The 16,862-nt window shown below is 36.9% G+C and overlaps 1 protein-coding gene and 1 pseudogene across 1 annotated transcript in view; both read right to left on the minus strand.

Annotated features, from left to right (window-relative positions):
• Positions 1–2,136: 2,136 nt before the first annotated feature.
• The window catches only part of CD96 (CD96 molecule), an 81,447-nt gene continuing 66,721 nt past the window's right edge, over positions 2,137–16,862 (minus strand). The window contains 5 exon segments of the mRNA XM_024735322.1: positions 2,137–2,213; positions 2,216–2,244; positions 4,355–4,478; positions 7,340–7,429; positions 8,216–8,281. Coding sequence (XP_024591090.1) covers positions 2,137–2,213; positions 2,216–2,244; positions 4,355–4,478; positions 7,340–7,429; positions 8,216–8,281 — 386 coding nt within the window.
• LOC112393210 (cytosolic 5'-nucleotidase 3A pseudogene) lies at positions 10,320–11,357 on the minus strand (annotated as a pseudogene).

Below are 16,862 nucleotides of genomic sequence, written 5' to 3' on the forward strand. Positions count from 1 at the left end.
TCGTTTTTTTTTTTTTTTTTTTTTTTTGCATACTTTTCTGGCCATCCCACCCCAGGGGCCAATTATTTCTGCTTTTCTTTGTTTTCTGTCAACAATTTTTGGAATATATTACCTGGGCATTTAAAAAAGTCAATATTTACTTAAGTGCACACAAAACAGCTCTTGTATATAGTAAAAGGAGACACCAAAGCAGTTAAATATCATGATATAATGGAGACTGATCACACTCTGGACTGGAAATCAGAGAGCTGGGTCATCATTTTGACCCTATCACTTCTAATTATGTAACCTTGGAAAGTCAATCTCACAGAGTCTCTAGCTCTTTATTTGTTATATGACCTCTAATGTCCATCATAATCAAATATTTTATGATTTTAAAGACTTACACTGCAAGGTTAATTTGGCCAAGCTGACCATATGTTCATCAGTTAAAACAAAACTTAAGCTTAATCAAGGGAAAGACTATTTTGATTGAATTAAGTTTGATTTTCTCTCTCACCCTAGGAACTTGCATAAGACCTAAATATGCCTACCTCTTGACTTATGCATATAGGTTAACTTTTGCTACAACAATGCCGTGTAACTGTCACACCATTTAATAATGCACATTTGGTTAGGTTGGAGGTTGGTTGGTCTAAACTGGGCCTGGCTTGGGTGGTTCTGCTCTAATCCATGAGTCTCTCATCCTCTTCTTGGAGCCAGCAGTCTAGCCTAAAATGTTCTTCTTATGGTAATGGCAGAGAACAAGAGAGTGAGTACAACCATACAAAGACTTTCAAGTCTTGGATTAGTCAGGTCCATGATATTTCATTGTACAAAGCGAATCATATGGCCAAGCCCAAAGTCAAGGGGTGCTCATGAGGCAGGTGGGCAAAGAAGTGAATATTTCTGAACAACAATGTTATATGACACACTGTGCTTTGGAAATGAGTGATGAAAATGCTTATATATGGCTTCTTCTCAGTGAAAATGAAGCCTATGATGAAGACATGCAGAAAGCTTAGGGATTAGAGTCCAGAGTTGCTGGTTTGAGACAGGCTCTATGAACTCACTTGCACACAATTTTAAGGTGCAGGTGAAAGTGTCATTTTAGTCAAATGAGAGAGGTTAAGATCATAACACTGCCTGAAAATCATCTAGAGTCCTTCTATTTTGCAGAAAATTCCTCTGAATCATGGAATGAGTATCCATCCATAAATGAGGATGGATACTCCATCTCTATTCAAGCTGGAGATGAATTTGCAAATGTTGACCAGAACTTATTTATAAAACCAGAAGAGGCCACTTCAAAGAGATGGCTAAGACTAAAACATCATGAGACACTTGCCATATGATAGATTGAACAATTACATGACGTATGTTGTACCGTACAACTGTCTATCCCTTTACCGAAACAATCTAGACATCCTCCAACTCGGCCACTTTTTACCCAATACTTCTACACATATTTATGTCTTCTAATGAGACAGTAAAACAAAACCAAATGGTTATCCTTTTGTTCATCCCATGTGCAGGAGCCCGGGCTGAGCATGACGGGAGGAAGAGTGAAGAAAGACTGGAACTGGGGTTCTTATGCAAGGTATTCTGTTTTCCTCCAGTGAAAATAAACTGAATTTCAGTACAAAGACTAATTGCACTTTCCCATTATTTGGAACTCTCGCTAGAACTTTCACATTTTCTTCTTCTTGTAATTTTCCTAGGGAATGCAACAAACCTCAGAGATTATCATAATTTTGGCAAATAGCTTAGAATGTTAGCAGATGCCCCAAAGAGAAGAAGATCTGGTATGGACATAAGCTTGAAACCCTTGTCATCCCCTCAAAGAATTAAAGTGAAACATAAAAACACTGCAAGTATTTTTTAATGACAGCAGCCTAATTTGCACTTCTTACATAAGCAAGAAAATCCCTTCAGATAGCATCAGGTGCTTCACATAGCCTCTCACTCTTGTTTAAATTTCCAGCATGTGCAGATGAAAGAGGGTGAGTTGCTGGGAAAACAGGTCATTCAATTCTGACATCCATTTCAACTGCAGTAGAGACTTGGCTAGAGGGTGATTATATTAATAAAGCACGATATCTATCTTTTCGATAGGATTCTAGCAGAGTTTTGCTTGTGTGGCAAAGTCTCAGAGGACTAGAGTGTCTCCAGCTCATGACAAGGCAGATCACCTCCAACGGACTCTTGAATGTAGGTGTACTTGATGGGAGGTGAGGCGGCTTGAAAGGCGGAGGTCTTTCCATGCTAGGAACAAAACATGGCTCCTTCAACGCTGAGAATGTCAGGGGGTGATGTATGTATGTATAATATATTTTTTAAAGTAGAAAACAGAGAAAGTGAAAGAGACATGCTTCCCTGGTTCTCTCAGATTTTTTTCCTGGCGTAACCTGCTTTTTAGTCCTGTTATGATAGTGCATTAATTAATATTTATGTGATACTTTATAATTTGTAAATCATTTTAATCACAGCATCATATAATTTGTATTTAGGAATTGAATATTATCGTCACCATTCCATAGATAAAACTGAGGCTCAGAGGTTTTAAGCAACTTGTTCAAAGGAACCAGACCAGTAATTCAAGCCTTTTAACCAGAACCTACACTCTCCATGGCAACTGCCTCCTAATGGAAGAAGTGTTTCTCTTATGTGGGTTAAAACATTCCTTCAGGGACAAAATTTTTAAATTCTGGGGCCAAAGATTGCAGCTTTTCTAATAGTCCCTTTGCCAACCTTACCCCCAACCTTCACCCACTCACTCACTGTGTGTATACTGTGGGGAAGGATGGAAGCGGGAAGTAAACTCTCCTGAGTCTCTGAGTTGATTGGTACTGGATGGACGATGCCCACATCCCTTCTGTTTGTTTTAGTGAATATTCTTAAAGTTGTCTTTGTATAAAGTACTGTTCTATGTTAGCACAATTCATCTCTCTCTCTGAAGAGCCTCAAGCATAAAGGTGAGTGTGGCATTTAGCTGTACAAATGCTCCAGCTCTCTTGATATCAGGAAATAGAGGTATATCTGTGAGCAGATTTATGTCCGTGACTCAAATACTTCTACCCTTTGCCTATCAATCCATAGTACCTTAATTTCTCCAGAGAGAGGGAGAGATTGTTTTTCATCTCTATATAACACAGACATTTGAATGCAGAACAATAAAAAAAAATCAATTCATATTTTCAGGTTCCCATTTTAATATAAAAATCCCAATGCCGGGGTCTTCCCTGGTGGTGCAGTGGTTGAGGGTCCGCCTGCCGATGCAGGGGACGCGGGTTCGTGACCCGGTCCGGGGGGATTCCGCATGCCGCGGAGCGGCTGGGGCCGTGGGCTATGGCCGCTGGGCCTGCGCGTCCGGGGCCTGTGCTCCGCAGCGGGAGGGGCCGCAGCAGTGAGGGGCCCATGTACCGCAAAAAAAAAAAAAAAAACCCAACGCCTATTACCTGGTTCTCTGATGCTTTAATGGAGACAATATATATCAAAAGGTGGGCAAAATTCTAAGAAATTTGCACTTCTATCTTTTATGGGAAATTAAGAATTTCTCAAGGTCACGTGGTGGCCAAAGTGTAGTATTTGGACAAGAATCCAGAATTTCTGACTCTGTTTGGTGTTTTATTCACCACAAAACACTCCTTGCACATGGCTATAGAGTCTTCGAGGGTACTCTAAGTAGAAGGTAGAGTACATGGTCAATGTTATCTGAGACAGTAGTAGTAAGATACGTGGGAGATCAGCTCTATGTATTCTGAGGGTCTCCTCTAGGCATGGCCTAATCCAGACTGATCCAAAGTAGCTGAGTCAGAAAAGTGAGGCTTAACCTTCCATGTCATTTCAGAAAGATGAGTGGAGGGAGGAGAGTTTTGGAAAATATTTCAATAAGACAGAAAAGGGGTAACTCATTGCTTGCTTGCTTTTCCCCGTGGCAAAAAAGGAAAAGGGCAGTAAAAGCCCATTCTGCTGAAAAGCAGGTGGAAATTTCTTAAAATTACCTTTCTCACTCAATTTCTCACTTGAGCATCTAGGCCCAGCGGGGCCCAGGCAATTCAGAGATGCATGAAAATGAAAAAACTAATGAAGATTAAGAGAAAAATCAGTTTCAGTTCTCATTTCATGCGCACTGACTTGTTCCATCCAGTGAGTGCTCGAGCCTGAACAGGGAGAGGTGGGACGAAGTCAGAAGTTGTGCATCTAATCCCAACCGTGTGGTGCCGGGGAAGCTAGGTAGCCTCTCTGGGCTTCTCTGAGCCTTATTTCCTCAGTTAAATATGAGATAAATGCTAGGAATGATATTTAAATTGCTGAGTGAATATTTTGTACTGAAAAAAGTATCTGTTCCTGCATATCTTAGTATTGGACTCACATTTCTTTTTGGTATTGCCACAATTTTCTCACTCCAAGACCAAACAGTACAAGGCAGGAAAAGAGCAAAGCTGCCACCGTCACTGGCCAGGACATTCCATCTTTGGGCTGATTAACCACAATACCTGAAAAGGGCATAAAGAGAGACGAACTTTAATGCCAAAGTTTGGCAACTGGAAAGCAGGATGAATTGAATTAATTTGCTTACCTGAAACACGTTTTCTCCAAAGGCCGTGGGGTGTTCATTGATCACAGTCATGCTCTGGGACCATATCTATGCCTTGTTCTCATATCTCTTTTTGCATTTATACAATTGCTTTTTTTCACATGAATGTCTTTCTTGTTAGAATGTTCCAGAACTGACCTTTTCTTTATTTTTTGCATTTCCCCAAGACCCTGGACAATTCCTGGCACATGGTGCCCAGTGAAATGGTATTTGTAAGAATGACTAAATAAAACTGATCATCTGTAAATTTGTTTTCCAAATTCACTTTAAGTAAAGAAAACTTTATATGTAGAAATATTGGTCTAGCTTTGGATTTTCTTATTCTTTAAGGAGTCATTAAATGCTTTATGGAATATTCATGTGTTAGGAGGAGGAGGAAAGAGTAAAAAGCATTATAACAATTCAAAGGCCTGAAAGTCCAAAGCCAAAAAGGCCAGAGGCAATATAAATATAATATTCAGGACTGTTTTACTTTTTCTCTAACATGAAGGAAAAATTAAGAAAACAAACTCTCTTAGGAAATAAGACTGTCTGGTTCTGCCTGGCAGAGAATAAAAGGGAATGTTTATAATTATATAGTTGCTTAATTTTTTCCTTTTTAAAAAGTGTTTTATGATCATGTTAAAGATTCAAATAGTACAGAAATACAAAACTACAATGAAAAGGAAGTATCCTTACTTCCTCAGAGGCCAGCTACCCACACTAGAGGCAATAACTTTTAATAGTTAATTATGTATCCTATCAGAAATTTTTTACTCATATATAAGCAAATATATGTACCATGAATATATATCCCTTCTTATTACAAACGGGGGCATACTGTACATACTGTTCTGTTCCTGGTTTCTTTCTCTTAAAAAATATTCTTGGAATACTTTTCACAGAAGTGCATAGAGGTTTTCCTCATTCTACAATATTAAATTACTGGCTAGTTCCCCAATGTACGGATCTACCATAGTTTATTTAATTGGCCTCTTAATGTTAGATGGTTAAATTGTTTCCAGGCTTTTCTTATTTCTAACAACACTCCAGTGGAATTCCTAATACATTATAGGTAGATCATTAGCTCTTCAGATTACATAAATTCTTTGGGCAAAAAGTGCATTTTTGTAACAGAATTATCTGGATTGTTTTTGTTTTTTTCATCATTTTAACTAGATTATAAACTGATTGTAGGTGGAGACTAGTTTTTTAATTGTTTTGATTGCCTCAGATTTATTACACTGCTTTTCATCAAGCAAAGTTTCAAAAACTACAGGCCAAAACACTGGATTTCAAATATTAGTTACCAAATCTCTTCTATGTTTTACGTAGTTTGGATGGCGGCCACATGATGTCATGTTAACACTGGGTATCAGTGCTGAAGATTTTTCCTCTTACAACACGTATCCAGGGATTCAAGGTCTTCCTGATGCTCACGCTACTCTAGCCCTGTCAAAGCAGACACTGAGGGTACCCTGGAAGCTCACACAGTCCTAAAATACGTAACCATGTGGCTCATTGTATGCACAGGTGGCTAGAGAGTTCACAGTAGTTCAAACCACTGGAATATCACGATCACAAAAGAAATAATCTCACAAGAGGTCAATTTAGGACTACACAAAGTTCTGTTTTAGTAAAGTCAAGACTTACTAAGCTCTACACTGGTAATATGGTGGAATATAACATTTTACCTCCAAAGTTTTAGAGAAATGAAAGAACAAAACATTTTAAATAGGTCTTCTAATAGGTCTTCCATCAATGCTTACTAATTTTCTCCCAACCAAATATAGAAAATGAGACCACTGACTTCAGGAATGTCTTGGTGGAGAAGCCGAGCTCCAATCTTGCCCTGTCTCTCAATTAGGCAGTTCTTTAAGGCACCAATAGTGAAAGACGTTAGTAGGATGTCAGTTTGCAGCTCTGCTGCTATGTGGTGTGCAGGATGGATGATGCTCCAGTAACTGAGGACTGTAGGACCCTCAATATGAAATAAACTGAGTCCCCAGGTGGAACGTTCACCAGTTAAGTGAATACCTTCTGAAGGGAAAGAGTTGATTATGGCTCTGAATTTACAATCAAGATCTGTGTTGGGAGGGTCCTAACTTTATTGAATACCATGACCTCTTATGATATAAAACAAGGGATTACATTTAACATTGACAAAATTTTATTAGTTGAATTATAGGAATACTCTTTTTTTTTTTTTTGCGGTATGTGGGCCTCTCACCATCGTGGCCTCTCCCGTTGCGGAGCACAGGCTCCGGAGGCGCAGGCCCAGCTGCCGTGGCCCACGGGCCCAGCCACTCCACAGCATGCAGGATCCTCCCGGACCAGGGCACAAACCCGTGTCCCCTGCATCAGCAGGCGCCACCAGGGAAGCCCTATAGGAATACTCTTTGTTCCAACAATCAGACTATACTTTCACAGAACTGAAATGTTTCTCACTACTTTTTACCTGGCTCATTCTCATTCATTTTTATAGATTTTAATTTTAAATATATCCTCAGAGAATCCTTTCTTGTTCCCCAATTAAAATCAGAGCTTTCTGTTAGACTCTGGCAACACCTTGCACTACACCATAAGAGGTGTCACAAATCAATTTAATTGCACGATTATTTATTTACTAAATATCCTCTATAATAGATTATAATCTTCAGGAGGCAAGTGTTTTCAATGTATACCCAACAACTGGCACAGTACCTGACAAATGGCAGGTTCTCAGTAAATACTTGTTGAGTGAATAAAACATAAAATTTTTAAAAATGGTAAATGACGCACCAGTGATATGGATATGATTATTTTTAGTAGATCCATTGGCAGTTGTGGGAACTTCTGAAAATGCTCTGGCTGTGCTGGTGAAGGTGTCACCTAGGGATATAAAGGGGATATCTGATCTGATCTGAACGACGATCTCCACCTGGTCAAGAAGTGTAAAATTGTGATTGGACTTCACTTGCTATTAGCAAGGGCTCAATTTGAATGGCCGAAATGCTCCTAAAATATTATCTGTAAAGTTTACTAAGGAACAATTTACGCAGGACTGGTATTCTAGGATCTGTCTAACAGTTACCAAAGAGTGAAACTTCCTATTGGTTTAAAGAAAAAAAAGAGAAACAATACAGCACATAAAACAAAATAATATCTGCTAAAGAATCTCCATGAGAAGTGGTTATGGGAAAATGTCTGAAGTTGGTGTCATGGAAAGATGAAGCTTATCCATAGTGGCCCAGGTTATCAGAGGTCCAATGAATCAAAATACTGATTCTTCCCACTCTAATATGTTTGATAAGATCAATAAAAATTCCTTTGCAACATCTGAGTAGACAAATCCATGTCAACAAATCATTCCATTTTCAAATGGAAAACTAAAACTTAAAATGCACTTTAGTGGATTTATTTGGCCCCCAAATGCCATTATGTAGATTTCATTTTGAAATAAAATAGAGACAAATCTAAGACTTGGTCTCTGACTATCTTTTTTGAGTGACTGGGAAGAATTTTGGTTCCATCCATTGTCATTTTTATCATCACTGTCATTTTCATCAAGATGCACTTTTAAATACCTGAGATTGGCTTCGTTCTCATTTTTCCACCTCTGATCAAATAAAGCAGACCACAACCTTCCCTGACACTAAATTTTCCCTAAGTGCTCACCATGAAGTGTCGAACCTGCTGTTGAGGGGGATGAACTGTACGTTTCACTGGGCATCCTTGAAGCTGCTAAAGGAAGAAGATAATGGAAAAGTTAATCTGTATAAGACTAATTATTTTATTGTCTCTTCTTGACCTTTAATTGAACCTAAAAATTCAGCACACATTAGAATGTCCCAAAATAAAGTGGGAGTTGAGGGAATGCTTGTGGTCCAGATATTTCTAATAGGGAAGGTTTTGATCACAGCCATTTAAAGCAGGAAGAAGAAATGGAAGAAAACACTAGGAGAGGTTTTTCCAGCCCCAGAGAGTGTGTTGTGACTGTTCTCATGTCTATCCCACAGAGGAGCTAAAAGAATGAAAGCCCAGATGTGTTACAGTGGCCTTCAGTAAAGAAAAGATACCAATAGGACTTCCTTTTTTTTTTTTAACATCTTTATTGGAGTATAATTGTTTTACAATGGTGTGTTAGTTTCTGCTTTATAACAAAGTGAATAAGCTGACATTATTGTTTGACCATGAAAACTGAAGTGTCAACAGCGAATAATCAGACCCCTGTGGTTACAGGACTTTTTAGCTGCTGGGTGAGTCCTTTTGATACATTCAGAGGCAAACCTTCCCCTTGAGTGCATGGCAGCAAATTCCAGCAGCACATATGGCCTTTGAAATAGATATATCAACTCAGTTTTTTTAGCTCTCCAACTCTGGCAAGAAAGTTCCACTTCTTGGCAGACTCCACATATACTGTACCTGATAACATGCCTATAATGTAATGTAAAGTAAAATATCTGCAGTAGTATATGGTTATAGTCAGTAGAAAAACATTATGCCCATTTATTTAAAACATTAGTATACATGATTTTCCAAGCTGAATGCTTTCTTTTGTGTCAAGACCAAAACAATAAGCAAAACCAAAATAAAATAAAACAAACATTAAAACCCCCCTTAGCCTGACCCTTTCTTGGTTTCTCTCTAGATGCCAGTGGCAGTTACAGCTGCCAACAAAGGTATGTTACCAGGCCCTTTGGAAGAGCTGAAAGTCACTGCTTTCTGGGGATTGCTCACAGGACAGTCTGTGACAGCTGCTCCACTTGGGGTCACCCCCCAGGTTAGGGTGATTTTGTATATAGCTATTTTGAGTTTGTCTAGGTCAGGGAGATGTTCTTATCTTCAGTATAGTTCTATGACCCTGTATATGTGATCTTGATCCTTTTTGTTCTAGATAGGATGCCAAGGTCTATAGATGACAATGGACTAGGTACTTTTTTAATGCCAATTTTTAATGTTTAAGCCATTAAGCCAGGAGTTCGATTGACAAAGAGCAAAACCAACTAAAAAGAAATTGAAGCCAGGCCTGGATTTAGGTAAAATTATGAAGAAGGCAGTTTGTTCTGGATAACCTTACAGATTTTTTGCCCAATATGGTGTCTCCTTTACTTCCTACTTTTAGGGCCTGATGCCTTTATTTCTTATGTCTTCAAAGTCTGTTTGCAAGAAAGGATATGATAAATTAGTTTATGCTAAGATATGAATGGTTTAACAAGTGCTATCACCTTGAGAGAAATGGGTATTTAAAAATAGATTTTCTATTTTATGTTTATTATCAGTGAGTCAATATAGAATACTTGTAATGATCAGTTACATGTGGATACCAACTGTTTTTTCATTAACTACAGAGCGCCAGTCTTTTCTGGTCAATTTTGATTTTCTCCAAACAAGAAAACCAAACATAATACAATTTCAGGAGATGGTAATACCATCAGCATGATCCATCCAAATTGCAAAACTGGCAATACTTAACTTAAAATCAGGTAAATTATTTGACCATTTCATAAAATTTCTTGTTGGCCTTCTGAAAACTTTTCAAGTATAAAAAGATCTCAAAATATGTGTGATAAAATTGAATTACAAAATCCACTTTGGAAAACTAGGGAGTTATTTTTCTGATTTTGGCTTTAAGATTTTTCAAAATCTGTTAAAAAGAAATAAAGAGGAAAGTGTGTTGAGAGAGGCGAAGAAAAAGAAGCTTCCAGCTGATAGACTTAACATGTCTGAAAATATTTCAGTAATGTAAAGGAAAAACTTCAAGAGCAAGAATATATTACAATTAAGAGCATTTCAGCAAGATTAAGAGATGGGCAGTTCTTGTATTAACTGCTCCCATAGGAGAGAGGTCTTCCTGAAGAATACCAGTGTATAGAATCCTCAGTAAGGTAGAGCTGGCTATCTCCAGTGATTTATCTTTCACTAAAACAATACTTTTTCTAAAAGCTCACCCACTCCATCATTTAGATATCCAGTTTTTAGGATGTGTTAAACACTGGCTACTCCATCTGCCATTCTTAAGTCTCCTTGGGAGTCTCTCAGCAGAGTTAAATTATTATTGTCCTTTAATTGATTGAAATATTCTGTGTTCTTCAAGGTATCATCATGTTTTTTAAATATATAGGTTAATTCTCCTTTAAATTCTTTGAGAACACATTTTCATCAAAATCCATGAATGAACACTACTTTGACATTTGGATGACAAACACCAGCTTGATGGATAACATCCTTAAGTACATCACCATTATTGGTCGAAAATATGAACATAGGGATATGGTGTAGTTAGAGTTTCTCAAATATATTCTTATATCCCTCCTTTAGCATAACATCAGTTTCTTCCACAATTCATTTAAATTTAGCTTTTGATAAAGGTTATTTGACAAGGAGACTCTGTGAACTTAGCATACCATTCTACCATAAAAGGGTACTTTTATGGTAAAAACAAGATCACTTTGATAGCATTGTCTTTTTCCTTGAGTTGCAATAACTTTTTTTTTTTTTTTTTTTTTTTTTTTGGTTACCATGCATCGGCAGGCGGACTCTCAACCACTGCGCCACCGGGGAAGCCCAGAGTTGCAATAACATTTTTTGACATTCATTTGTAACCAGCTTACAGTTCTCAATAATATTATGACATGTTAGGCATCTTTCCCTTTGTAGGAAAATCCTTACTGTCATATAAAAGTCCATAATTATCTGGTTTGGCAGCTCCTCTTTTGACAATATCACAGGTAATTTCTGGTACTCTTATACGGTTCTTGAGGCAAACTGAGCTTTTCTAAAATTCTGGCATGATTTTTACATGTACAGACTTTATATTGAGTAACCAATCTTCCTTAAGACACTCTGAGTTCTGCCCTTAATTTTGTCCTAGAACAAAGGCATAGGGTGGCAAGCAATAGTCATAGATGCAGGGCTTGGACACAGAGATGTCACTGATCTTGGTCTTCTGCCCCAACTTTTCCTTCAAGGGGAATATATACCGGGTCAGCATCACCTCTTCCATCAGGATGCAAATACTGGCACCAGCTACTGTGTCCATTCTTGCCATGATCACTTAATCCATAAATGGGACCCCCTTATGCTCTTCCTAACAAAGATGACATTTACGAGCTTTGGAAGTGTGGGGCTTGTGTACTAACTGTGAAGAACATGGAGCCCCCAGAAATTGGTATTTTAACAGAGGATCGAATTTTAAATCAGAGGACTAAATCTTTAATTTGAGGCTGACCTAATGAGGAATTAGGTGACAGAATGGGAGCAGAACAGTGTTTTAGATAAAAGGAAAATGGAAAGAGATGTGATCTGAGACATATAAGATTTTAGAATTTGAAGACAAGAATGGTGAGTTTAGAGTATCAGCATCCTGACCAACAGGGAACGGAGGAACTGAAGAGATTATGGTGCAGCCGGACACAGGGCCCAGCATCATTGTAGGTCCTGGCATTGCTGTGTCCCTGCCATTGACCCTCAACTCCTCAACTCTAGCTTCTCCATCACCCTCTGCCTATGGAAAGTAAAAGGGGTTGTTATGAAATTATTAGGTACAACTACCAGGAACTTGAGGAGAAACAGCCAGGACCAGGGACAGGATAAGAAATGCACTTAAAAAAAAGATTTAAGAAGAATATGTAAAATTTGAAGAATATGGGATGCAAGGTCAAAGAACAGAATAAAGACCTCATGTGAGATTGATAAGAGGTACTCTGAGGCCTCTGTGTGTGTGTGTGTGTGTGTGTGTGTGTGTGTGTGTGTGTGTGTGTGTGCGTACATGTGGTGACAGTGAACTTGATGATTTTGGTAATGGGATAAATTGGAGGCTTAGGGACTCATGGAGACTCATATCATTTTTCTGCTTGCCTAACTTAGACAGACAAGCTGATTTCAATGTGGCTTTAGGCTCCACTGGGCCAGATGGATGGCAGGAAAAACCAGAAAGAAAAAAGTAATTAAGCTTCAATTTTCTCCTCCATGGCCTGATCACCTGTGTCAGGATGAAAATGTGTCCCAGGTTGTTATTAAGCTCATACATTTTGGGTATTTAGAAGTTCAGATTTGGTATCCTCATTTCATAGATGGTTACAGTAAAATATGCATTACGGTTCTAGACTGTAGGAAATATGGAAGCTGAACTAGGATTAGATTCCAACACTCTTGAATTGCAGCCAAGACCTCTTCAAGTTAATAAATAACAAAATAACAACAAAAGAATATATTAAAACATACACTAATAAATTTATTGTAAATGCAATGTACTCAGAACTTCCTTGTGACATCCAAATATATATGAGCTATACAAAATGCATGTATAAGCAAATATCCCATAGAATGTGTTCATAAATAGCAAGGGCCCTAGAAACACTGTTAGTGGGTTTATTTCACTAGAAATCCATCCATTATCATTCTTTTTTTCCCTCTGAACATTTCATAAATCTACTGAAATAAACATATTGGAAGAAAAAAATCCCATTACCGATGCCTGACACGAATCTTGCCAAATGCATCATCTAATATTGGATGTCATACTGCAGTCCAATCCAATGAGTAGAAACATGTTTCAAAAACAGTTTGGGACTGAGCAATCAATATTAACTTGTTGGATCCTAATGTGTTTTTGTGAATGATTATAAATAGAGCAACTCACTGTGGGGAATTTTTTCTCTAAGCTTATGGACGAAAAATGGCAAATGGTTAACAAGATCTTCTTGCATAAATAAAAATGTGGGTTTTCACTGCCAGGAAAAGAAATTGTTTGTTGGGTTTTAGAGTCCCTTCCTAGATTTCACAATTTCTAAGGCTATTTTTATGCTAAGAATGATAAAGAGATGTCTGAGCATAGATGAAGTTTTCAAGTGGGGAAGGACAGAAAATGTGAAGGATTACAATAGTTCATTTCATTATGAAATCTATTGAAAAGACCAAGAATATACTTGTGTAAATTAGGAAGCACTTTCAAGCAAGACCCTTTCAATTTTCTAGTTTCTGGGGCAAAAAGTACCTTGGGTGGCCTCTAGGCTTCATATCGATGGGATGCACGGGATAAAAAGGATTTTATTCTGGGCACACATGCTATTGTAATAACAATTTAAATAAAACAAATAAATTAAAAGCTCAAAACTTTCAATTCAACAGATCATTTCTTTTCACTGTGTGTGTGTGTGTTTTCTTCCTTGCCCAAATGTACACATACCTTTTCAATCATTCAACAAATATTCGCTGAGCACCTACTGTTGCCTGCCACTATTACAGATGTTAGAATACTACAGTGAACAACAGAAAAAGGTTTAGGTCCCTGTTCTTGTGTATCTTACATTCTAGCATAATTTCAATAGACAATCAAATAAACAAAGGAAAACATCAGATGCTAATTAAAATACGGGATAATTTATGTGCAGTCATAGCATAAATTTAAGTTGGAGTTCAGCTTTTTCCTATAACATTGTCCAATAAATTTTTATCCCCATTGTCACATGATCTACCTTCCCTGTAACCAAGAAGTATTAATTCATTTATTGATTCAACAATATTTGTTGAGCACCAACTCAATACCATGCACTATCTCAGGCACTGTGGATACAGGTAAACAAACAAAAAAACACTCTCATGGAACTTTCTTGTATTATAGTATCAAGAATAAAGGGTGACAACTAGTGTAGGTAGAGTTTCAGCATAGTTTATTATAAACAACTCAATTTTATGTTAACATCAATTTTATGTTTAACATAGGATAAATGTTAATCTATTAAGTATGAACTTTCATCCCCAGTCTAATGCTTTTTATTATCATTTAATATCTGATTGGTAAAAAGTTCCCAGCTTCTACCCTTTTCTATGTAGCTTAGTACATTCTGGCTATTGTTTTGTTTGGCTTCATAATATCCATTGAGTTATTATCTCATCCTATCCCCAACTCATACACACAGATTTTGGAATTATTAAAAATAACACTATAAATATTTACTCCCCGTCCCATCCCTTGTATGCCCATTCAAAAGCAAACGCTGTTCTGAATGTTGTCTATTATTCACTTACTTATATATATTTTAAAGTTTTATCACTTATTATGTCTAAGCCATATAGTGTTTGGTTGTACTTGCTTTTAATCCTAGAGATTATCATGGTAAGTGAAGTAAGCCAGCCAAACATCAGAGAAAGACAAACATCATATGATATAGCTTATATGTGGAATCTAAAACAATGATACTAGTGAACTTATTTACAAAACAGAAATAGACTTATAGATGTAGAAAACAAACTTATGGTTACCAAAGGGGACAAGAGGGGAGGGATAAATTAAGTGTTTGGGATTAAAATATACACACTACTATATATAAAATAGATAATCAACAAGAACCTACTGAATAGCACAGGGAACTATACTCAATATCTCATAAAAAATATGAATGTAAAAAAAGAATATATATTTATATATATCTGAATCACTTTGCTGTATACCTGAAGCTAACACAACATTATAAATCAACTTTATTTCAATAAAAATTTTAAAAATTTAAAAAATTTTAAAAATAAAATTTACTTTAAAATATCATTCCATATATTGTCACTTGGCATTTACTTTTTTGACTCAATACAGTGTTATTAAGATTCATTCATGCTGTCATATGTGGCTGCCATTCACTCATTTTTCATTGCTCCATAGTATTTTATGATATGACTATATAACAGTTTATTTATCCACCCTCCTAACTATGATCATTTAGATAATTTACAGTTTTCTTTGTTATTATGAGTAGTGTTTTCCCCCCAACATTTGTGTACATATCTCCTGGACACATGTAATAATTTGTTTTTGGGGGAGTATTTATCTAGGAGTAGAAGTGTTGAATTGTCTGCTATGAAACTCTTCAGCTATAAAACATAATGCCTAAGTGGTGGAAAGAGATGGTACCAATTAATACCCTCACCAGCAACATATAACAAATTGTATTAATCTACATCCTATATAACACTTGGCAATTCCAGACTTGTTAATTTTTGCAAGTTGATTATGTGTAAAATGACTTCCTGAACTTAGTCTTCACTGGCATGTCCTGATTGTTAGAGAGGTTGAGAATCTCTAGATGTTTTCTAGCTACTTGTCTTTCATCTTTTGTGATGTGCCTATTTGTTCATTTCCTACTGCTTTTTGTCTTTTTAAAACTTGGTTTGTAGGCATTCTTTATATATTCTTGATATAAAGTTTTGAACCTTTGCTAACTATATATTCTTGATCCTTTTTCAAATATGTGTGGCAAATATCTTCTCCCAGATTATAGTGTGCCTTGTTTTAAACTGTCTTTAAGGAGTCTTTTGATGAAAAAAATTTTCTTAATATTATTGTATTCTAATTTTTCAATTGTTTTTATGGCCTTGTGTCTCTTCATTAAGCCCTTTCTTACCCCAAAGAAAGGAAGTTCACCCTAATTTTATTACATGTTTTAATATTTAGCTTTTTGACACAAATATCTTAAACTACATGGAGTTTATTTTTGTGTACTGTGCATGGTGGGAGTGCATTTTAACGTGTTTTTCTTATAAAAAATCAATGTTCCTGGGTCCACTTGCTGAACAGTCTCTTCTTTTTACAGTACTCTGCATGCCACCTTTGACATACATCTAGGTTACACTGCCTTATGGATCTCTTTGTGTGCTCTCTCTTCTGATACTGCCTTTTCATTCCTGTATTTGGGTACTGAGTTCATGGGTGTCTATTATATTATCAACGTATTTGCTGAGAGAATTGTGTTACATTAAATTATAGAGCGTCATGCCCAGACTAAGAATGAAACCATGTCATGAATTAAAGATTGTGATTAATCGAAATCTGTGAACCTGACATCCATAAAAGAGATAAAATAAATAAATTATGCTCAAAGAGCGATATTACACAGAGTTCCTTTTCTCTCTTTGATTTATTTCCTAAGGACAAGTTCCTTAGGAACAGTGAGATGACTGACTGAGCCAGTGGGTATAAAAGACTTTTAGAGGTTTTCAATGTACAACTTAAATGCTTTTTAAAAGGGACATACACATTTACTCTGTGGCAAAGGGCCCGGGAGTTAAATTCAGAAGTCCTGCACCTGTGGCATCCAGGTTTCTCTTTGCTTTAGCCATATCCTTTGCTGCTTTCCACCATGCTGATCTTTGTCTTGTACCACTAAGAGGCAGTGTATTTCCTTTTCAAATCCTGTCAATACCTGCTAAAGCAGCATCAGCAGACCCTGCTGCTACTTGGTCAGATGACAAGTAACAAACCATTTCTGTGCCTCACACTGGGCTCTCTCTTTTCCGTTTGTTTTTTTTTTTTTTTTTTTTTTTTTGAATG

The sequence above is a fragment of the Neophocaena asiaeorientalis genome, unplaced genomic scaffold (assembly GCF_003031525.2).
Source record: "Neophocaena asiaeorientalis asiaeorientalis breed wild unplaced genomic scaffold, Neophocaena_asiaeorientalis_V1.1 scaffold136, whole genome shotgun sequence".
NCBI classification, from domain to species: Eukaryota; Metazoa; Chordata; class Mammalia; order Artiodactyla; family Phocoenidae; genus Neophocaena; species Neophocaena asiaeorientalis.